Consider the following 21,029-nt stretch of genomic DNA (forward strand, 5'->3'; position numbering starts at 1 on the left):
CAGCCCCGGTATACAATACTTGTAAACCCGGGCTTTGTTGATTTCACGAATCTGAGATGGAATTGGCACTCCGTGATATTCCCCGTCTTTTACATTTGTTCTTGCTATCTGGAAGCTGAGCTGTTTCATCGTAATCCCAAGGGTCCGTGCTGTGTAATGGGCGGAGCTGCAGAGTCCCACCCCGCCCGACAAGATTCATTGGATTGCGCGACTGCGCCGTTACACCGTGTTTCTTCATCCCCGATTAACTACCTCCACTCACTGGTTTTCGGCTAAGAGGATCGGCCAGGATTTGATATCCAATTCCAGGTCATTGCAATTATCGTCTCGCCAGCTCCATCGAAGCCCGTCTCTCGTATCTACGTACGGAAACTACCGACTCTCAGCCCACCATGTGCGGTGACGGACACAAGGCCGTCGAGGCCAGCACCAACTACGACTACCTGGTGCAGTCGACCGACCCCGAGCACCCGGCCAACCTCATTCCGGAGATGTGCCGTAAATTCTACAACTGGGGCTGGGTCACCGGCACCGGTGGAGGGGTAAGTCTCTGCGCGCTCTAGAAAGCGCAACGACGCGCTGACGGGAACCAGACGTCCATTCGCCACGGCGACCATATCTTCCTTGCACCCTCCGGCGTCCAGAAGGAACTCATCAAATCCGACAACATCTTCGTGATTCAATGGCCCACCAAGAAGTACCCGGCCGAAGACCGCAACTATATCCGCAAGCCTCTCGCGCTGAAGCCGTCTGCCTGCACCCCGTTGTTCCTCACGGCCTTTGAACAGGGCGCTGGCTGCTGCATCCATACTCACTCGCAATGGGCAGTCCTGGTGACCTTGTTGGTGGAACGAGAGATGGGCTCTGACGCATGCTTCGAGATCAGCCACATCGAGCAGATCAAGGGTATTCCTCGTGGCAAGGGCAAAGGCTATTTGGATTATCACGATACTCTGCGCGTCCCGATCATTGAGAACACTCCGTACGAGGAGGACCTGACGGAAGGTCTGGAGGCGGCAATGAACAAGTACCCCGACACCTATGCGGTGCTTGTGCGGAGACACGGAATGTAAGGATTGACCCTCAAGCTTTCTGTCTCGAGCCTAGTTTGAGTGTTTTGGTCCGCTGACAATAATAACAGCTATGTCTGGGGTGACAATCCTGCCAAAGCGAAGACTCAGTGCGAGAGTCTGGATTACATTTTCCAGCTGGCCGTGGAAATGCACAAGCTGGGACTCCCTTGGATCAAAAAATAGATGTTCTCACGATCCCGGCGACTTATGCCTTATTGCTGCTGTATGGCGTGTATGGCAGGTATTGACGGGCAGTTATGTTTAGATTAACCAAATCTGGGGATCCCTAGAGAGATGATGTGACGTATTAATGGTACTCGACGACCCCACGCTTTTTAGTAGTAGAGAGATGCTCAAGCTGTGATTGGCACCATAGAAAGTGTGTAAACTCATAGGGATAAAGTTGATTCCCAGAATATTGAAGAGAGTGAGCAGAGAGAGAAGAAGCCACCTTCGGACCTTGGGGGTTGGAGATCCCGTGAGTGACTAAGACCGCGGATCATCCTCCACCTCCACTACCAGCTTCTCAACTTCGAATCCCCCCACCCTCTGAAGCTTCGATTAGACCATCGTTGATGCGATTTTTCTAATCACGCCCTTTGACATCTTTCTTAGCTTCGCGTCTGCTCACGATCGGTAACAATGGACCTTGGCGCGGGAGACTCCCCGTGGGGCGGTAGGCAGTCATGATACCACGAGCTCTTTGGATTGCAATCTAATCTATAGTGCAGATGAGCCCTCTCAATCCTCTAGTCCCGTCAACTCGAAGCCAGATACCAAAGACGGCGGTGCGTCTTGCTCTTGAATCTCTCCACTCCCCTCAACCCCTCACTAACGGCCCGGTCTCCTTACAGCTTCCACGCAGCCCGGGTTGTCCGCCAGCACTCCAGAGGTCCGCACTCCGGGAAGACGAGGCCCACGAGGCACGCGCAAGATCAGCGCTCAGGCAACTCCATTGCAAGCCGTTGATGACACATTCGATCCCCTTGGCCCGCTCGGAGAAGCACCCGCCGAGACGAGCGCGATACCCGCAGACGAGGCCCCGGCACCTCCCCAGAAAGAATTGGTTGCTGGACGCAGTCCTCAGCCGACCTCGACTTTCTCTCCCACCTCCAGCGGGGCCGGTCTCGCAGATTCGCTCAGCCTAGAAGAGGATGGCGGCAGTTTCCGAGGGCCTCCGCCCGTGCAACCACCGGCCGAAGTGGAGGGACCGAAGCGACAGACGCAAGCCAGCATGAGCGTGGAGCAGGCTGCAAAGCCAACATTCGACATCAGCGTCGGAGACCCTCACAAAGTCGGAGATCTGACCAGTAGTCACATTGTCTACCAAGTTCGAACAAGGGTAATTGATTCCAATCCCATAAAAAGCAAGACGGGGCAAATAGGAGAGCAGAAGCTAACTGCATCTGGTAAACAGACAACATCTAAAGCATACCGCGTGCCCGAGTTCTCCGTCAGTCGTCGATATCGTGATTTCCTCTGGCTGTATAACTCCTTGCATAGCAACAACCCCGGAGTCGTTGTTGCTCCCCCGCCTGAGAAACAGGCCGTTGGTCGGTTTGACACGAACTTTGTCGAGTCGCGGAGAGCTGCTCTGGAGCGAATGTTGAACAAGATTGCTAGCCATCCAATTCTTCAGCACGACGGCGATTTGAAAATCTTCCTCGAGAGCGAAGCTTTCAACGTTGATGTGAAGAACAAGGAGAACCGGGAACCTGATCTGGGTCAAAGCAAGGGTATGCTGAGCTCATTTGGAATCTCTGTTGGCGGAGGAGGCAAGTTCGTGGAGCATGACGACGTAAGTACACCCAAACAGTTGATTGATCAAGCCTGCTCACTTCTGAATAGTGGTTCCATGACCGAAAGGTTTATTTGGATGCGCTGGAGAACCAGTTGAAAGCTCTCCTAAAATCGATGGACACCGTGGTTTTGCAGCGAAAGGGCCTCGCGGAGGCCGCGGGAGACTTCTCTGGCTCACTGCATGCACTCGCTTCCGTCGAGCTTTCCCCTGCTCTATCGTCGCCCTTGGACGGCCTGTCGGAACTTCAATTGCGGATTCGGGAACTTTACGAGCGCCAGGCACAGCAGGATGTTCTGACCCTGGGGATCACCATCGACGAGTACATTCGCCTGATTGGCAGCATAAAACAGGCATTTAGCCAACGGCAAAAGGCTTTCCACACGTGGCATACCGCCGAGTCGGATCTACAGAAGCGCAAGAACACGCAAGACAAACTCCTCCGGCAGGGCAAGACACAACAGGACCGACTGAACCAAGTCAATGCCGATGTCGCCGATGCAGAGCGCAAGGTGCACCAGACGCGTTTATTGTTCGAGGACATGGGCCGCTTGATGCGGAATGAACTGCAGCGGTTCGAAAAGGAGAAGGTAGAGGACTTCAAGTCTGGCGTCGAAACCTTCCTGGAGAGTGCCGTCGAGGCTCAGAAGGAGGTAAGTCAACATTCAAAACCTCATTCTTAGTTTTTTTTTTGTTGCTCACATCTTACCGTAGTTAATCGAGCTCTGGGAGACATTCCTTTTGCGTCTCGATGCTGGAGAAGATGGTCTTCCGTACTACGTGCCTCCTCCAGCGTCCGGCGAGGCCAGCGAAGCTGCAGCGCCAGAGTCTGCGGCATCCCCCATGCCAGTGCCCGACGATGAAGCGTAAATCTCGCCATTCATGATTCCCGGACCTTGATGTACCAACCCCATTGTGTATTCTATATGGATACTGGAAACCAATGACCACTTTCAGCCAGCTGTGATTTTCCTTTTTCCGTTTCCCTGTCTCCTGCCTCTTGAGAACTTTCGTCCAAATACCACTCGTCGTGTATTGTAGCCGATACCAAACTGGAATGTCTTGCTCACTGAGAGTATACCCATGTAGGCTTTGCCCAATAGCATTTCCAACTTTGTACACCGTTCTGATGTTCTACGTTCGAGTTACTCCTATAGACGGAGCACGTTAAACTTGCTCGACCTCTTGTAGAGAGGGGCTTCGGTCTTTGTGGGGCGAGAGCCGCTAGTCTCAGATTATGACCCGTCGTATTTACATGCAGCTCAGTGCAAATTATCATTGATTGTCAAGTAACCTTTCTACCGCTTAGGACACCTAACCTGCATTTAATTCCCTAACCTCCCGACAGATTTCTTCGATTTGTGTCACGAGCCAGTATGGGAAGAAACCATGCGAAAACAACTAAACTAAAGATAAAAAAGAGACGATCAAGGTCGAGTATAGAACAACATAAGGGACGCGCCAGTCCCAATTCTGCTAGACCCCATCCCCTTCACTTCGCTATGTATTCGTAGCATGCGTCACAACCTGGTTGGATCTCGGTGGCCTATTTGTATTTGGTGCCCTCATTTCGCTATCGAACGAGGCTTGTAACAGGGTTCGAGAGTTCCAGAAGAGAATACTGTACTCATTAGCAAGGGAGCGAATCCCTACGGGTTCACCAACTTCATCACCGCCATAGATGAAGCTATTTTGAGCTTGAAATCTCAGAAAATATGAGAGTCGTTCACAATTTGCACAATCAAGGACAGTAAAAAGAACATAATTCAGTTCTTTCTCATGCTACCGATCATGGTGAACTAGAACTCGCCAATGGCTATGAGAACGAGCTGACAGTCACCCTAGTTCAACAAGCTCGACTCGGGATGACAGGAGGTAGAGCACCTGAGTCTTTCTCGCAGGATACAGAAAATCTTCTGACTCACCACATAACCTACACGGGTCTTATCGTCTTATGAACCAAGCAGGGAACGAGAGCCCTATAAATTATAAGAACATGACCAAAATGAAGAGAAAGAAAAAGAGTCAGGGTTCGAGAACCACGAACAACCTGGGGAGTTTCCGCATGCAATAGAAATCTAACAGCCAGAGAGAAGGCTTTTCAGAGTTCATCTTCGTCGGAAACCTATCAAATAGTAAGTCATGGCTGCTTTTGATTGATCATATTCCATCAGCATAATTGCCTGACGAATCGACATTAATGACGTCGAAATTCTAAGTCCGTCGAGTCCATGTGCCAGCTCTCTACCATCCTATCTGAACTCTGACCATGAAATAAAATTTATGGAGCTCATGGAAGGGCTGAAGCTAATCTCCACTAAGAAGAAAGGTCTTCCATAGGATGACAAAATACTTCTAGAGGACGGGAGAGACAAATCTGCGTTTCTTTTTCTTGTACACCTAAAGATGACAGGTCTATTTAGGTCTGTCCCACTGTCCCACTACCATATAGCGAGTATCTGGGTGTATTAGCTAGCACATTTCGCTTCTCGGAGGATGTCAGTGATACATATAGCATTCGCGGCCCCGTCGAGAATCTTTGGCTAGGCTACTCGCAGGATACCGGGATAATGAATCAGATACAAGTTTTGGAACCTGATGATCCCCAAGTGTGCATCTCAAGTGAGAATGCCTCCATGAACATGATGAGACGACACTAGTCTCTTGTGGAAATTGGCAGTCGTAACGTAAGTTTACTTTTGCCATTTTCACGAATTCTGCGCTGTGTAATATTCAGCTGGAAAACTTACAAAGGTAGTTTATAACGCGATGGTCCTCTCCAATCATGAAGCTGATTAAAACTGACAGGACGTCTTCTGTCTATTATATAGGTGAGCCTTAAGGAACAAGTTCCAAGGAAGGTGTAGAAAAGGATGACGAAGAAAAAACAACCAACAACCAACTAAACAGACTTTTGAGCCAACCCCCAACGGTAGCTCCTCGAGAAACAAACAACCATCGGGCAAGGTTGCTATTATTACAATTTCGGCGGGCAACGCGCTTGGCTGTTTGCTCGAACCTATAAAGGATCGGATCCCCCGAGCCCTGCACGATTCAGCGCCCAACCGCATGAGAGAGCAAGGGGTGATAGCCCCCTCTTCTCGGTGCCACCATTCATAATCCTCTCCCATCCACCACCTTCTCTTGAGCCACCTGCATCCCCCTCAACTCGTGTTTATCCTTTATCCAAGGATGGATAGCAAAGGATTTCTCCTCCCAGGCTTCTCCCTAGAATATCATTTCATTACGATCAACAATCTCCCCGTTAAAGATGCCCTTCCATTGACACTCACCTGATGATAAGCCTTAAGTTCGCAGTCGCATCCGAGGGGCTATTCGGGCCTTCCGCTGACCCCCAAAGTCGGGGGCATCCACGTGGACAGATCGGGCAATGCCTGCGTTCTTGCATCGGGGTGGTCTAGGTCCAATTAGTTTTACCGGCATCATGTGCATGGGAATTATCCAATCGGTGAACAGGAGATCAAAAGCAAGCAACTCAGTACCTTGTCCGCTCCCCTTTTCTCCGTTCTCAATCGCACTGACCTTTATATTTATACAGACCACATTCCTTGGAGAACTCTTCCCAGAGGCGCTGATCCGGAACCAAGGACCATCGCTCCGGCTTCAGCCCACACCAGATCCAGAAGTCGACGGCTCGTTCGACTCTTGATAAGCCGATCCACCCGTTATTCTCAGCGAGTGCAAGTATCTCCCATCTTCTTTTGATTCCGGCTTTGGGGATCTCACGTGGGGGGAACCCTTTCAAAATTGCTTTGAACCGAAGGTGTTCAAGGGCTAGATTAAGCTCTGTGCCAGTAACAGGTCAGCGAACCTCCAATGATAATGTCATCGGGGGAATCAATACCACCTTCTGCGGCTCCGCTGACCACCTGAGCCTCGGCCATATGTGAATCGACCTGTACTGCTTTTGCCATCTCACGTGGGGGACTTTTGAGTCCTCTTGCCTATTTAGCGATGCTCAACCGATTGGAGAAACACACTGCTATTCGTCACAAGTATACACCCGAGACACTGCCAGGAAAGAAGTGCGATCCTTCCCACGGAGTTTAAAACCTGCCAGAGAGAAGGAAATGCGCTTTTTATTTCACTGACAAAAATATGACCGACCCTGCCAAAAGTACGCCTATTTCCGTTCCCCCCGCCCCAACACAATGCGCTAGTATCAGGTTCCTGAAGAAACGCATCTTGGCAATACCAATTGCCGAACGATGGCATGCCCTTTCCCCCCTTATACTCGATCAAGTACTACTCGATTACGAACTATATTACAATCTCGATGATTTCAACCCTCCACCTTTGCGGGCAATTCACATCTTACAGTGTCGCGACGGATCTCGTTGGTGTCATGTTCCGCTCGTTTCCATCGACCCGTCCATATTGTTTTTTTTTCTTTGCTTTTTCCGGGACACACAGGGCCATGCTCAGCCACACGTGAGGTGACTCACCCCCTAAAATCGACAGGTCGACAGTTTGTTGAGTGATGGGCGTTAAAAATACCCCATTACGTGTGATGGACCAGGGTCCCCTGAACCTCACCGATCCTTCCGTGTGTTGATGGAACATCTTAATTTCACACTATTTGGAATACGAAGAAAGCCATGAAAATCTCTGAGTATTCATGGGAGCCATTTCGCATCCCAATGGGCATAGATTTTGAGGAAACAAAGATTGGCAATGAGACAAAATAACAGGAATAACACAACTTTTGGGTGATTGAAAACACTGTATATCATTCTCGTTGGGCAACAAATCTCGAGAAAGCCTTATCTTCCCTCCGTCATTCCCTAGCGGGTGACCCCCAAACCTCATGCTAAGCCCGACTCAGGGCCCAACTCAGGGGTCCAAGGGCGTCTTCCAACTCATCTTTTTCTCGGGGAATATCTCTGACCACGCCCTGATTCGACATGGTGAAAGCCAGCATGACGGGTCGATCGAGATTTCTGCTAAACCAATCCCACAGCCCGTTCAGTTTGCCGATCTCATCCTCGGTCAAAAAGGATCCATCTCCGATAAAATTTTGCCGGGCGCTGTTTCCAAGCCAAAGAATGCCCTGTCGGATGGTCTTTTGGTCTTCAACGCGCGTGAACAAACGCTGCCATTCAAGGGTGGGCTGAAAGAGACGGTTCATCCAGATAAACGTGCTCAAGATCACCTGGATCTTGTAGACATGTTCTTCATGGCTGTTGGGGTCTTGGAACGGACGCGCACTATTAACCGAGTGTTTCAGGACTGCGCGGTCGATGAGGTAAATGATGAGGTTTAAGTCGATACCGTTATATTCCTTTGCGATGCCCGAGTATTCATCCTGTGCGCCTTTGCCCAAGTGTTCTCGGAGCAAGCGATCTAGAGACTCGGGAGTTGTCCATTCACATGCATTCAAAAATTTTGTCAAAGCCGTGGCAGATCCTATCGTTTTCTCTCCAGATTTGACCCAGTCCGCGGCATACCTGAGAATCCACTTCTCTAGATGGCTCCCGACGACGTGGGTGCTGGTGAACTTCTGCTTGTATTTTGCATTTTGCCTGGTCTTCTCTTCTCTGGTATGCCGAGCAAGGGTTTCGTGAAGATGGAGCACTTGAAGACAGGCATCCAGACTGTTGCTCAACGCGCGGCTCGGATCTCTAATTGACTTGTACCGATCATGTTCGTCTTTGGCCCATTGCGCCATGTACAAGAACAGAACTTGGATCTCTACCAGCTGCCTCGCTCTCGTCGTATGGGGCCCACACGGGTTCCCGCCTTGCTTCAAGTACACACGACAATGCACTGCTTCGTATCCACGTTTTTCTTTCTTATACTTCTCCTCCTTCACCTCGAAAATCTCGTGTATAATGCCCTGGACGAAATGACGATCTTCCCATCTCTCGAGAATAATGCGAGCCCCGGCAAGGTCGACGATGTCCTCATGAATCTGTTCCAGAGTTTCGTATGGACCGTTCTCGCGCTCGCGCTGCTCGAGCTTCTTTCGGAGGCTTTCGGGGTCCTTCCCACGGCTCTGAGTTACATGAGGTATACCCTTCTCCAAAAGGGCCTGGTTGCATGTATATTCAACACTTTCGGCCAAATCTTGGAACTCCTTTTTCTTATATTGGTGTATGAACATGGGAATCAAAGATTCCTTGATGGGGATTTGTATGGCCATATTTTGCAGCTGCTTGGGAGAAGAACTCGGGGCAACTTGGAGCATGCGCGTGCAGAAATCTTTGAAAGTAGAAGTGAGGCTGAATGGAGAACAAGAAGAACCCGTCGACAGCCGGGAGCAGTCGAGGTATTTATCTTCGCCATTTCCCCAAAAGATTGTGCCCAGCGTCAAAGAGCCGAGCGCGATTGCTACCTCACCACACTCTGGCCACAAACTCTCTACTTGGACGAAATGTTCTGTATGGCTCCGGATTGACCAGCGACAAATTTTTCATACACGGAGCCATTGCTGATGGTGTGTAGAGAACCAGGGTGATGAGATATACCGGTGAAGGACATGAGGAATGATTTGTTGGAAACCTGTTAGGCACGAGTCGTTCATCTGCAAGTCAGCCGTAACACATGGGAGATTTGGGGACTAGAGAGCCTCCATCGTGGTTGGAACGATGCGTTCATGCCGGAAAATATGAGATGCGTCTCTAGCCTCTAGTCCATGCGCGTGATCTGATTAGTGGGAATGCAGTTCTCGGAACCCTTGTCGTGGCCCAAAACTTGGATGTGAGTTGTTCTGTACCCGAGACCAGGGTGGTTACGATCAAACTGTAGTTTGGTATGGTGTAGACGTGCGCCTCTAGGGCTAGGAAATAGCTCGCATATGTGACCCAACTTATCCACATGGAGTCATACGTGGCAAGGAGATAACCGGGAATATAAAATATATTCAGTGCATAATGAGGTCGTGGACGTACTCCTGTTAAGAAACGGGAAGGTGGCTCTCTCGGGTTGCGGAAGTAGTAGGACTGCAGCAGTCTTCTTTCCCGGTTGATCTCCGGACCTTTCCGAGTAATGGAAGACAGTCGAAGAACTGGGGAATCAGAAAGAAAGGTCGACTTAATAAATAGACCAGAAGAGGATGGAGAAAGAACTAAAGTAGATCAACGAGTCAAAACATTATTAAGAGATACTTGAGAGATTCATGAGGGACGAGTTGAATTTAGGAAATTCTGCCTAAAGAGCAATCTCACTTCGTGGGATGTTAGGTAAAGGTAGAGGATGACGGTGGAGGGTAAAGATAAGATAATGTGGTACAACGTGATGGCAGTGGTCTTTTTGGTCTGTCCAGCCAATGCAGTAGCAGCCCAGATCATCAACACAGCATAAGGTATATCGGTTGTAGATCGGATCCAAACTCCTGGTACGAGTCTCCAGCAGTTTGACCAGGGCAAAGCTGCCAGGTGCATTAGCGATAGCAGTTCAACATTACATGCAATGACGAACCTAGTAAGAGGATACTGGGCAATGCTCCAGGGACATGTGCAATGAGCGATATGCACAATTTTGAACTCATTGTCCTTGTCATTTTTAGCTTGTGTACTTGCTCCAAGCCCAGATTTTAATAGACTCTCGGCCATTATGAAATTACTACAAACGGCGGCGATAAAGCTACAGTGTAAACAAAACTATTTGGGGATAACTAGCTGCGTATTAGCTGAGGAATTTTGATCTAGAATCTCACTAGAACCAATGGCCAGCCATTCCGCAATGCTAGGAGAAGACTTCGCCTTCATGTCGCGCCGGACACATTTCGATGAAATTGGACCCTACAGAGGCTTTTTTAATTAATATATCAGATTCGGCAATTCTTTGCCGAGCTCTCTGGGTTTGGTTGAAGGGTACTTAAGCGGACGTCACAAGCACGCATGAAGTCGCCATTGCGGGGTCGCAAACGGCGGACGATAAAGGGCATCGACTTCATCTTTCTAGACATCTTTTGGGCCATCTCTTTAGCCCTTCCTCCAGTCACATTTCTAGACATCCATTTGCGTAACTGCCCTCCGTAAAGAAATGGAGGAGAAAGATACTCTTCGGGTGATTATTGCTGGTGCTGGTATTGCGGGGCTTTCCGCAGCTATTGCTCTTGAGCGAGTATCAGCAGTCCCAAATCTTAATATTCAGCTGTATGAGCAAGCCCCCGAGCTCTTGGAGATCGGGGCTAGTATTGCTATTAGCCCCAACGTGAGTCCCTCGCTTCCATCAAGGTCCGTGACAGATCTAAGCAGTGGATTGCGCAGGGAATGCGAACTCTGGAGAAACTCGGTGTGCATGAAGCTCTCACGGACGAAGTGGGTTACAGAGGACCAAGCGGGATTCCACAAATCTTCCGGTAACGCTTTCATCTTCGTTCCAATTTATGAGGCTCTGCTGATGGTCATAGCCATTGGAAAACCGACCGGGTCGTTTCTGTTGATAACCACACCGACGTTCCTGATCCTCGTCACCACACGACTCGTTTCCACCGGGGTCATTTGCATAGCACTCTGTTGAAGCACGTACCTGCTCAGTCAATTCACTTGAACAAAAAGGTCGTGCGTGCAGAAATCCGCCAGGACGGGGTATCTCTATTATTCGAGGATGGGAACAGTGCTCACGGTGACATTCTAATCGGAGCAGATGGAATCCGCTCGGTTTGTTACTACATACCTAAACCACCCCTGAAAACCTGCTGATTTTTACAGAAAGTGAGACAGTCGTTCATTCCGGACTATAAACTTCGCTTCACTGGCAAGGTCTTTATGAGAGCCACATTTGATGCATCCCTCGTCGAGGGCAAGATCCCTGATCTACCTGCCGATTCAATGCACTGGGTATGGAGCCGTCTACTCGTAACCATGAGACACACTAACAGGATGACAGTGGGGTCCAAAGGATAACTTCTTTGCTTCGCGGCTGGGTATGTGGATACTCCCAGCTCAACAGGTGTATGACTGACAGCAAGCAGGCAAAGGGCAGTATACCACCGTTGGTGCCTATGACGATCCACGCACGACAGAAGAGCTCGAGAGGAACATTTTTTGGGGCCAGCGAGGCAATGTGGATTTCTTGAGAGAAAGATATAAGGATTGGAATCCTACAATTCGAGCTCTCACCCAACTGACTCCCTATACCAATCTCTATCCCAATTTTGCCGGAGACGCCCTCCCAACCTGGGTGTTTGGATCGCGAGCCACCTTGATTGGAGACGCAGCACATGCTCATGGAGGTGCTTTTGCCGCGGGTGGCTCGTTAGCACTTGATGATGCTTTGGCTCTCGGTCTTGCTTTTAAGCATGCTTTTAATCCATCGTCGACACGACCTTCATTTGCGGTGGAAAATATCGTCAAGGCACTGAAGCTCTACGGCAAGACGAGGCAGCCTCATGCAGCACGATTGTTGCGTATTGTGCATAACCAAATCGGTCAAAGGCCTCGAGTAGATATCACAGCAGAAGAAGAGGACGCCGCTCTTGTAGCTAAAATGAAGAGCAGACCCAACACGGCGTGGCTATCAGAGCATGATGTGGAAGCTGCATTTGCAGCCACGGTTGAGCAGCTGGAGGCTGAAGATGCCATTGAGGAATCTCAATCTCTGGGAAACACCAAACTTGGGGAAACTCCCGGACAAGTAATAGAGCTCAAGGGAAGTAAAATATAGACTAGACTCGGATGATATAGAAATCTAGAAGAGCTATTGTGGATTTCTGAATCCTATTCCCTTTTCTCTCACCTTTGACATTAAGTTTGGCAAGAAGCTGGGTATAGGGCGAACCAACAAAGGGTTGCGAGACGATCATGAGGTGTAGGATGGTCAATAGTCGCTACTCAAGCTTAGATATCATTCAATGCCATCGATGTATTATAGAGATGGTCAAAATGGTCAATTAGAAAAATGAAAGGGGCATTCATGCACAGCAAAAGGGACGTATGTATAATGTACAAGACAAGTGATACAGAATCAAACACAACTCCAGGCCCATCCGGTAAGAATCGAATCTTCCATCTCTTCCCGACGGTCACTCCAACTATGAACTGAACCGCTTATTTCTTCTTCTTCTCGGCCATCTTCCCAGTCGGCTGGGGCTCGTTCTGTCCGAAGGAGCTAATCAAATCCAGCAGGTTATCCTCCTCCTCCTGTTCCGCCTGGGCCTGAGCCTTAGCAGCCTCCTCCTCGGCCTTCTTGGTCGCGGGATCCTTTGAGCTCGAGCTGGTTTCCGCAACAGGGGTATTCGCATCGAAGCTGCGGCCGAATCGCGCACGGAAAGCAGCCAGTCGACCGGCCTCATCCTCCTCGACATTCATCAATTTGCTGCTGGAGGGGTTCCAGAGCAGAGAGTTGCGCGTGTCACGCGTGGAGCGGTAGACCGGGGCGGGAGAGGTGGTGCGGTGGGTGAAGGCGCTGCCGTCGGAGAGGGTGATGAGCTGGGTGAAGGTGTAGGGGCGCTTCGGGCGGCGGAGAAGAGTGGCATGGCGGCATTGTGAGCAGACAAATGTTGTAGCGTTGGATTGAGAGGCTGGGAGCCGGCCCGTGGGGAGAATCGTGGTTGTTGAGTTGGGTAATGTGGCCGCGGCGCGGCGGAGAGAGGTGTGCATTGACATTGTGGATGGGTTGACGCCGGGCGAGCGAGCGGCTTTGTAAATTCGGGGGAGGTGCGGTCTCGATCGGAGTATCGAGTGGTCGCAATGCGGTGGCGGAGGTTGCGGAGGACAGAGTTGAGATGGGTTTGATGCTATACAACTTTCCGCAGAGAAATTATCATGCCTTAGTCAGCACCTCCGACACTTTTTTGCGGACGAAATTTAAGAAAGCCAACTGCACGCTCGTCATCAGATCTTATTGCCTGCGCTTCCGAAATGAATTGACAGCATTTGAATACTGGCTCCTTGCTTGTCTAATATTCCTACCAATACCTGAGGGCCGGGTGATAGCCCCGCCTGAACATCCTACGGGGATGAAGCTATCGATCCCGTGCGCTGCGGCACGGAGGGGGCTCGGAGGTAAGTGGTTATGGTTTGTTGGAGCAAATTCGGTGCTATATGATGTTTCTGACACGTTTAAAGAGTCATTATGTCCAGGTCTTTCCGCCACCAGACCCTTGACCTCGCCCCTCACCTTCCGAAATCAACCTAGGCCGAGCTATCAACAATCGCAGTGCTCTCGTCGACACACGAGCCATGCTACAGCTTCAACAAAAGAAAATACCCAAAGCCCAAGCCCAAATACAGTCACGACACAAATACCGCAAACATCACCCGCCTCAATATCCGAACATGTCCGGCTCCTCATGCGCCGCGTGCCCTACCCCGTCGCCATCATCACAGCCACCGATCCCTCCGGCCCAGCAGATACAACCTCATTCCGCGGTATGACCGTTTCCTCCTTCAGCACCGTCACCCTTACACCAGACCCCGTGATCTCATTCAACGTGCGTCGGCCATCAGAGACCTTGAATGCGTTACTAGCCTCGGGGCGTTTTCTTGTTCATTTACTCGCACCGGGGCCTGAGACCGCGACTCTCGCTAGAGACTTTTCCAAGGGGAACACGACGCTTTCGGCAATTCTGAGCGGACATGGCGACTTTGAATTTAGGGCTTTGGAGGTCGAGTCCAAGGCGCACGCTAGCGGAGAAGCCCAGAGACCTCTTCCTATTTTGAGGCGGAGAACCGAGGTTTCGGAGGAACATGAGTCGGTGGACTTTCCTTTCGTCTTCGAATGTACCCTCCACCCGCATAAGATCGATGTGCATGATCACTCTATTGTGCTTGGCACGGTTATCCGCGCAATCGAGGGTAATCCTGCAAGTCTAGAGCACGATTGTTCCGATCTGGACGAACATTCACCGGGACGGCTGTGTCTGACTTATGCCAACACCCGCTTTTGGAAGATGGGGAGCGAGATTTAGATGCTACACATGCAACGTACATGTGGGAACCCCATCATAGAAAACATCACTGTTCGCGTTGGACACGTGGTGCTGTATATAAAACATTCCCAGCAGAATCGGCTCTGCTATTTGTATATATAGGGTAGAAATTTTGTCTAGACATTAACTTACAAACACTTGCTCAATTTTCTGACCGCCTGGGTCAGTATGGTATGAAGTCCAGAAAGCCGGTAGTTCTCATATCGTCAGGTCCCGAGAGAATATCCTTGGAGATGTCCAGCATTCCCCAACGTCTTTCCAATATTTCAATTGCTCTGATGATATTCCGTATGTGTAGCTTGGAGTATAGCTCCAGAAGGAGGTCTTTGACCAACTTCCTATCCGAGCCAACAGCTTCGCAACTGAGCAATGCCAACTGTTAGTTTGATCGACGTGGTTTGGACGGCCTTTACTCACCCGGCTGTATATATGGGCGTTGTAAGAAGAATCCAAGGAGAGAGTGTCGTCACCGGAAGAATAGCACAAACCGCATCCAAAATGGCTCTCACGCACCCTTGTACTTCAATGCAGAATGTAGGTAGGTTCTGAACTCGTCTGTACAGATGTAGCAAGCACGCGTTTTGATAAGCCGTGTTGCAGGCACGGAACTGACCGATCGTGTCGGTGTCGAGCAAGTGATGACTAGGGAATTTCAACCCCGATTCGTGATCTCGGCGGATCATATTTCGAATCCCGATCTCAAGATTTTTGACCGGGCTTGAGTGCCCGTTGGTATCCTCTCCATCGCTCTGAAAGCTGTCACTCTCAGTCAAACGCCGATGCCGTGAGAGGAGACCGATTTTCATTAGAGCAAATTTGAGATCCGATGAATAACCAGTATAAATGTCAAAGTAGTAATCATCACTACTATCTTGGATGGTAGATTCTATAGTTTGGTCCAATAGGAAGCCAACATCCGTCACAGCAGCGAGTGCCTGTATTGACCAGAACCACCGAGAGCACAATGAGGAGGGAGGTCCCGAGACCTTACAGTCTCGTTTTGAAGCCATTGCGGCAAGGAAAGCTCCTGCGCCATTGACATGGATCCTCCAGGATGAATCGGCGCGCCCTGAGAAGATCTCACAGTGACACAGCGTTTTTATAGTATGAAGTAGAGGCTGGCTTGGGAAGCCTGGTGTCTCGAGGTCCCGGCGAAGATGGTTAATACTAGCCGAAATCAGATTCAAGACGGTGGCTTCCGGTATGTATCGGTCGGGCAATCCATTCACCAGAGTGGAGCGATGAAGTGCGGACATGGCCATCACTGCATATCTCAGTGAGTCGGAATGATGTACCATTGAGAGAATGTCCTGGCACTCGTTATCTCGAAGGTAAGCATGGCTGGAATTCTGGGACACCTCTGTGAGAAAGTGGTGAAGCAACAGTCTGGTTTGAGAAGATAAGGCAGTAAGTGGCCGTTGGATATCCAACGTCGCAGGCGTGAATTTGAAAGGCCCATCAATCAAGCCGGTACTTGTTGCATTGGAGGTATAACTGGACTCGGGAGACTTTGTACCCCTCGGGACTCGGCCATTCCATTTTAAAGTGACTTTGTATTCACAGGAGATCCCCGCATGTAGGCAACGGCCACAGGTCGGCTTTCCTTCGTCGCATTTTTGGCGACGTCTTTTGCACCGTGCGCAGCCGTGGTGTGACCGTCCGGTCTTCGTGTTCATTTGTATCCAGGTACTATTGTAGTATGGATTGTAGTGTGGAGGAGAGGAGTTGTGAGTTACACCGTGCCGGCTCGTTTCTTATCGTGGTGACTTGCCAAATAAAGTTAGCGTTGAATCTTAACACTAGGAAGACAACGCTCAAATTGCCCTGGATCGATCATGGCTACAACTACGCGGAAATGGAACCAAGTATAATATGAAACAAGCTTTTCTTCTCTCTTAGGACAGAACTGTGATACATCTCACTCCAAGTGGACCCGGCACCTAATCTCATCGCGAGGAACCAGTCATCTTACAACAGCCGGAACATTTCCACGACCATCACAAACACGACTCGATGAGAGCACTTCAGAGGGGGTGGGACGGAACACGCAAGGTGAAGGACAATCCAACAGACAGAACGGAAAGCACACGCGCAACATCTCAGATGAACCACATGGTAGACGAACGGAACTCGAGAGGTCCACCGAGCGATAGACTCGGGACCTCAACCGCGTGCCGACTTCGGACTACCACTGCCACTTCTGCTGCCGGCGCTGCCGCTACCAGCTCCACTGCCAGCTCCACTTCCTCGACTCGCGGCTCGTTGGAAAGGACTTAGGACCGGACGGCCGTTCTGTGGCAGAAAGCCGTTACCATTCCCGTAGCTATCAGACCCAGACCGGTGCTTTTCAAAAAGCATTTCAGATAGATCGAGTTGCAAGGGGGGCAGGCGATTGGACTCGAAGAATTCCGAGCCGTATTGGCTGCTGCGAGCGGAGCGGTTGGAGAATGAGCGGTCGCGGTTGACATCGGATCCAAAGTTTGAGTTGGCATTGCCCAGCGGGGAGGTAGGGAAATGAGGCATGAAGGCATCTTGTACCGGGCTGGTTGGATGAGAAGAGGATGTCTGTAGCGGACTGGGCTTTGTCGGAGGAAAGCTGAGGCCCAATAGAGCGCGGCCGTTCGGAGCAGCCGTCGTCGCCAAGCTTGCTTCCAGCGGATTGGTGCCCGGCAGATTGCCCTCGGGGGTGAGGGGGCCAGACTCGAGAAGCATCTGCTGTTGCTGTTGCTGAATCGACTGTTCAATAGCGGATGCCTGCTGCCAAAGTTCACTGGTGCGCAACTGGAACTCTTGCACGGAATGACTGATGCTCGCGAACTGGTCGTGGAAGTTGGCCTCCAACTTGGCATGATCTTGCTCTCGGGCAAACTGCTCGGCGGCGCGACGCTCTCTCTCATTCAATCCCTGGGCATTGGCCGAGATGATGCGTTCGTACTGCTCGTTGACTCGTGTACGGCGGCCTTGAAGACGCTCGCGCTTCTGCACAACCATATTCAACTCCTGCTCCAGTGCCGCCACTTGCTGAGCCGCGGCAAGCCGAGCTTCAGCAAGGTCCTCTTTGGCTGCGTTAAAACGCTCCAGTTCACGATCGAAATCGGCTTTGTGCGCAGACCACTGCTCAATCTCCTCTTCCGGCACCTTCTCCATGCTGTCCAGTTGTACCTTCAACGCCGCGGTCGCTTCCTCTGTCTGCTGAATGTTCCGCTCGAGTTGGAGTGAGCGCTGCTTTTGTCGATTTTCGTCCGTCCCACTCTGAAGACGGTGGGTGAAATTGTCCAGCTCCCTTCGGATTTTCGCGATAACAAGTCGGTGGTCGTTCTTTGTCTTCTTCAACCGAGAGCGCTTCTCGTTCAACTTGGATTCGGCGTTGATAATAGAATTCTTCAACGTGGTCGTAGGGGAAGAGGGTCGATAGGGCGGCTGCGGGGGAGTCGAAACCGCGGAAATAACTACTTGATTAATGAGATTAATGGCCATTATGGATGACAAACCAGTCAAGAACTCACCTTGTTCTGTGTCGGTTGTGGCTGGCGTCTTGACACTCATGGCACAGAATTCCTCATCGGTATCACTGCGCACGAAGGAACAAGTATAAGCACAGTTAGGAGCAAGTCCAGAGATCTCGCCCCGCCAATGAACCATGCTTGGCCCCTTAGACGAGTCGGAGACCCTGCAGATCGTAGCGGTAGCCCAAAGTGCCCCGTTGACACAGACATAAAACGGTTCTATCTCTCCCTCCAATCGAGAAGTTTCACAAGAGCTCGGCGCCGTAGACTCATCAGAAAGATCGCCCGCGGCGAACTTGATCGTAGAACTATCCACATCCGTAATCCATACCAATCCATCGTCGAGAGAAACGCCTTGCAAATCCTCCTCGGTCAACGTAAGCCCGCGTGTCGTCTTGGACAACGCTCGCGAGTGCTCGTATTCCCGCATCACGGTGACCTTTGTACTGGCGAGCGCGGCCCAAAACGGTTGGCGACTCCGGACCTGATTTGCTTGGCGTCTGCGTTTCTTTGCAGAAGTAAGACGATCCTTGCTATCCTTGAGAAATTGCCCATCCGGGCCCATGAGAGAAGATGAGAGACTGGCGGCAGACTCGAGAGCAGAATCGGGCTGGCCTTGAGAGCCTGCCGAAGCCTCTGTATCCACGCGCTTGCCGCTCCTCGGCGGTGCAGGTGCCCGATTCTTGGCCATCGAACGTCTTGCCATCGCAGTCCCCGCTTGTGCTAATATATGAACGGCCAGGAGACTTCTCAACCAACTCGGAGAGGTTTGCGCTTCGGTTCGTCGGAATTCGGCGGGTAGGAGATTCGAGTATTGAGAGAGGAGGTCGGGGCTGATGAGTTTGGCGGAAACGAGATGGCCCATGACAAAGTCTTGGATGCCTTTGCTGCGAATGATGTGAAGAAGCAGAACAATCCCGACACACATGGCGTTGACCCCACCATTCTTGCCGGAGCCTCCGCCACCTAACGTGATGGCAACCTGGACGTGAGCGAGGTCTATCGCAAAATTTTGTGCCCACGTCCACATGAAGAGGCCCCAGAAAAGAAGACAGAATCCGTCCATGGCGATCATTGTCCCCAGAGAGGGGGTACCAGCCGGACCCTGAAAGATGTCGAAATTCGACGACAGGGAGCCGGCGGCGGCACCGCTCGGAGGCATGAAAGTCAAGGATGCGAACAAGAATTGTACCAGGGTCAGAACCATCGGTGGGAGTTGTAGCAGAAAAATCAAAATGGCGATGGTGTCGTACATGGGGCACGACTTGAGGATCGTGGAGGCGAGCTGGAGGGGGTTGATCGAAGCGTTTGAGCCCGAGCGCTTTGTAGAGCCATTGCGCGAGACCGAGCCGGCCATGCCACCAATTTGCGCCACGGCACCGTTTGCTTGACCACACGCCATGTCCGCACTCTTTGTATGTCCATTCACCATTCCACGCGCATTGCCATCGGCCTTGATCCCATCCACACCCTTGGTCGCGATAGTCGGAGGGGTGATCGCGGTATCGCTGTTGGAGCGACTCGCCGACAAATCGAAGGGAGTGGCGGCACCCGAGCCGGGAGCAGAGCCGTTGCCGGGGGAGCCGTTAAGGTGGCCGCTGGATTTCTGCTTGGTTACTTTCTTGCCGGGACCGACGAGGCCATTGTCGTGTCGACTGTTCTGGTTCTTCCTACCCGCAGCGGATGAGCGTGGCATGGACGAGGGGAGTCCGAAACCCAGGTCCGAGTCAGCTTGGCGGGACGCGGCCAAGGACTGGGACCAGGCAGGAAGGAAAAGGGACGAGATGGAATGAAAAAAATCCTCCTCGGATGTCCCAAATGCAAGTCGATAAGGACTGGGGGGAGGGAGGGGAGAAAAAGGGAAGGTGGTAATACGAGAAGGTGAGAAGGAAAAGTCACGGTGGAACTATGAGGTTGAGAAAGAAACAGAAAAGTTGTAATGTACGGTAAGCCGTCGATCATACACTCCGGACAGGCGGTACCTGCCGCTTTCTTCCCGGCGTACCCTTAGTACCGACTTTACCGGTTTCATTTCACTTTTGCCTTTTTCCCTGAAGAATACATTTGTACGTTGTTCATTTTTGGAATAGAATAGGGTATGTACTCCTCTCATCCTCGTATATGTACAGTCTGGGTTGAGCCCTTGATGATTAGTGCTGGGTCAAACACTACTTAATTTCCACTTCCGTCCATAGTCATGCACTTGCAAATAGCGACACGACCACCGTCCATAACGTCCATAACGTCCATAACGGGTCCAAAAAGAACCCTTCTGCATCCTCGTCCCCAAACTGTGGCCCTCGGTCGAAACTGCAACTCCGGGGATTGTCCCATCGGAATTTGTCCCGCTTCCTAGCGGCCATGATAAGCTATGGGGCATGAGCTAGCCATGGGGAAATGAGCGCATGATCAAGCCCTATCCCGAAGTCATTGGCCACTTGCTATCAGACCGACTTACTGACGATCAACCGTTCACTGGGCCGTCCATCTGCGGGGTTATCCTTGCGGCAGACCTGGGGCATGCATGGTGACACGAGTGCTTCGAGCCATCAGCCCATCATTGGAGGATTAACACTTCATAGAGTATGCAGATGGAAGCACGTAGGGCACGAAGACGTTACCGAAACGCGTGTGCTGTATCGAGTATCCTAAAACGGGGTAGCCTTTTCACATGCTCGGCTATCCTATCTCATGGCCTGGAGAGGCTCCGCTCAGTGGCATCACGTCCGATCCCCTTGGAAGAGGGCAACTAC

At 51.0% G+C, this 21,029-nt stretch overlaps 9 protein-coding genes across 9 annotated transcripts; 4 read left to right on the forward strand and 5 right to left on the reverse strand.

The window, feature by feature from the left end:
* Positions 1 to 392: 392 nt before the first annotated feature.
* On the forward strand, positions 393 to 1,256 carry mde1 (methylthioribulose 1-phosphate dehydratase MDE1; the record flags this gene model as incomplete). Its single annotated transcript, XM_058456555.1, has 3 exons — positions 393 to 542; positions 594 to 1,069; positions 1,142 to 1,256. The coding sequence occupies 3 exons, from the start codon at positions 393 to 395 to the stop codon at positions 1,254 to 1,256; spliced, it is 741 nt and encodes a 246-aa protein (XP_058303454.1).
* A 334-nt stretch (positions 1,257 to 1,590) lies between these two features.
* Positions 1,591 to 3,741, forward strand: N7498_009500 (sorting nexin 1; the record flags this gene model as incomplete). The annotated part of the gene is made up of 6 exons (XM_058456556.1): positions 1,591 to 1,749; positions 1,805 to 1,861; positions 1,928 to 2,415; positions 2,491 to 2,871; positions 2,922 to 3,524; positions 3,586 to 3,741. The coding sequence occupies exons 1-6, from the start codon at positions 1,716 to 1,718 to the stop codon at positions 3,739 to 3,741; spliced, it is 1,719 nt and encodes a 572-aa protein (XP_058303455.1). The 5' UTR covers positions 1,591 to 1,715.
* Positions 3,742 to 6,203: 2,462 nt separating this feature from the next.
* Positions 6,204 to 6,776, reverse strand: N7498_009501 (uncharacterized protein; the record flags this gene model as incomplete). The annotated part of the gene is made up of 3 exons (XM_058456557.1): positions 6,204 to 6,289; positions 6,415 to 6,678; positions 6,737 to 6,776. The coding sequence occupies 3 exons, from the start codon at positions 6,774 to 6,776 to the stop codon at positions 6,204 to 6,206; spliced, it is 390 nt and encodes a 129-aa protein (XP_058303456.1).
* A 926-nt stretch (positions 6,777 to 7,702) lies between these two features.
* Positions 7,703 to 9,034, reverse strand: N7498_009502 (uncharacterized protein; the record flags this gene model as incomplete). The annotated part of the gene is made up of 1 exon (XM_058456558.1): positions 7,703 to 9,034. One exon carries the CDS (start codon positions 9,032 to 9,034, stop codon positions 7,703 to 7,705), a length of 1,332 nt encoding a protein of 443 aa, XP_058303457.1.
* Positions 9,035 to 10,878: 1,844 nt separating this feature from the next.
* Positions 10,879 to 12,504, forward strand: N7498_009503 (uncharacterized protein; the record flags this gene model as incomplete). The annotated part of the gene is made up of 6 exons (XM_058456559.1): positions 10,879 to 11,049; positions 11,106 to 11,197; positions 11,249 to 11,498; positions 11,550 to 11,678; positions 11,728 to 11,764; positions 11,813 to 12,504. 6 exons carry the CDS (start codon positions 10,879 to 10,881, stop codon positions 12,502 to 12,504), a joined length of 1,371 nt encoding a protein of 456 aa, XP_058303458.1.
* A 383-nt stretch (positions 12,505 to 12,887) lies between these two features.
* Positions 12,888 to 13,445, reverse strand: N7498_009504 (mitochondrial 54S ribosomal protein bL31m; the record flags this gene model as incomplete). Its single annotated transcript, XM_058456560.1, has 1 exon — positions 12,888 to 13,445. The coding sequence occupies one exon, from the start codon at positions 13,443 to 13,445 to the stop codon at positions 12,888 to 12,890; it is 558 nt and encodes a 185-aa protein (XP_058303459.1).
* Positions 13,446 to 14,131: 686 nt separating this feature from the next.
* Positions 14,132 to 14,749, forward strand: N7498_009505 (flavin reductase family protein; the record flags this gene model as incomplete). The annotated part of the gene is made up of 1 exon (XM_058456561.1): positions 14,132 to 14,749. The coding sequence occupies one exon, from the start codon at positions 14,132 to 14,134 to the stop codon at positions 14,747 to 14,749; it is 618 nt and encodes a 205-aa protein (XP_058303460.1).
* A 526-nt stretch (positions 14,750 to 15,275) lies between these two features.
* Positions 15,276 to 15,806, reverse strand: N7498_009506 (uncharacterized protein; the record flags this gene model as incomplete). Its single annotated transcript, XM_058456562.1, has 3 exons — positions 15,276 to 15,325; positions 15,384 to 15,705; positions 15,762 to 15,806. 3 exons carry the CDS (start codon positions 15,804 to 15,806, stop codon positions 15,276 to 15,278), a joined length of 417 nt encoding a protein of 138 aa, XP_058303461.1.
* A 1,127-nt stretch (positions 15,807 to 16,933) lies between these two features.
* N7498_009507 (uncharacterized protein) lies at positions 16,934 to 19,972 on the reverse strand (the record flags this gene model as incomplete). The annotated part of the gene is made up of 2 exons (XM_058456563.1): positions 16,934 to 18,219; positions 18,277 to 19,972. The coding sequence occupies 2 exons, from the start codon at positions 19,970 to 19,972 to the stop codon at positions 16,934 to 16,936; spliced, it is 2,982 nt and encodes a 993-aa protein (XP_058303462.1).
* Positions 19,973 to 21,029: the final 1,057 nt, after the last annotated feature.

The sequence above is a fragment of the Penicillium cinerascens genome, assembly GCF_028974065.1.
Source record: "Penicillium cinerascens strain IBT 15544 chromosome Unknown scaffold_4_segment0_segment1, whole genome shotgun sequence".
In the NCBI taxonomy this organism is placed as follows: domain Eukaryota; kingdom Fungi; phylum Ascomycota; class Eurotiomycetes; order Eurotiales; family Aspergillaceae; genus Penicillium; species Penicillium cinerascens.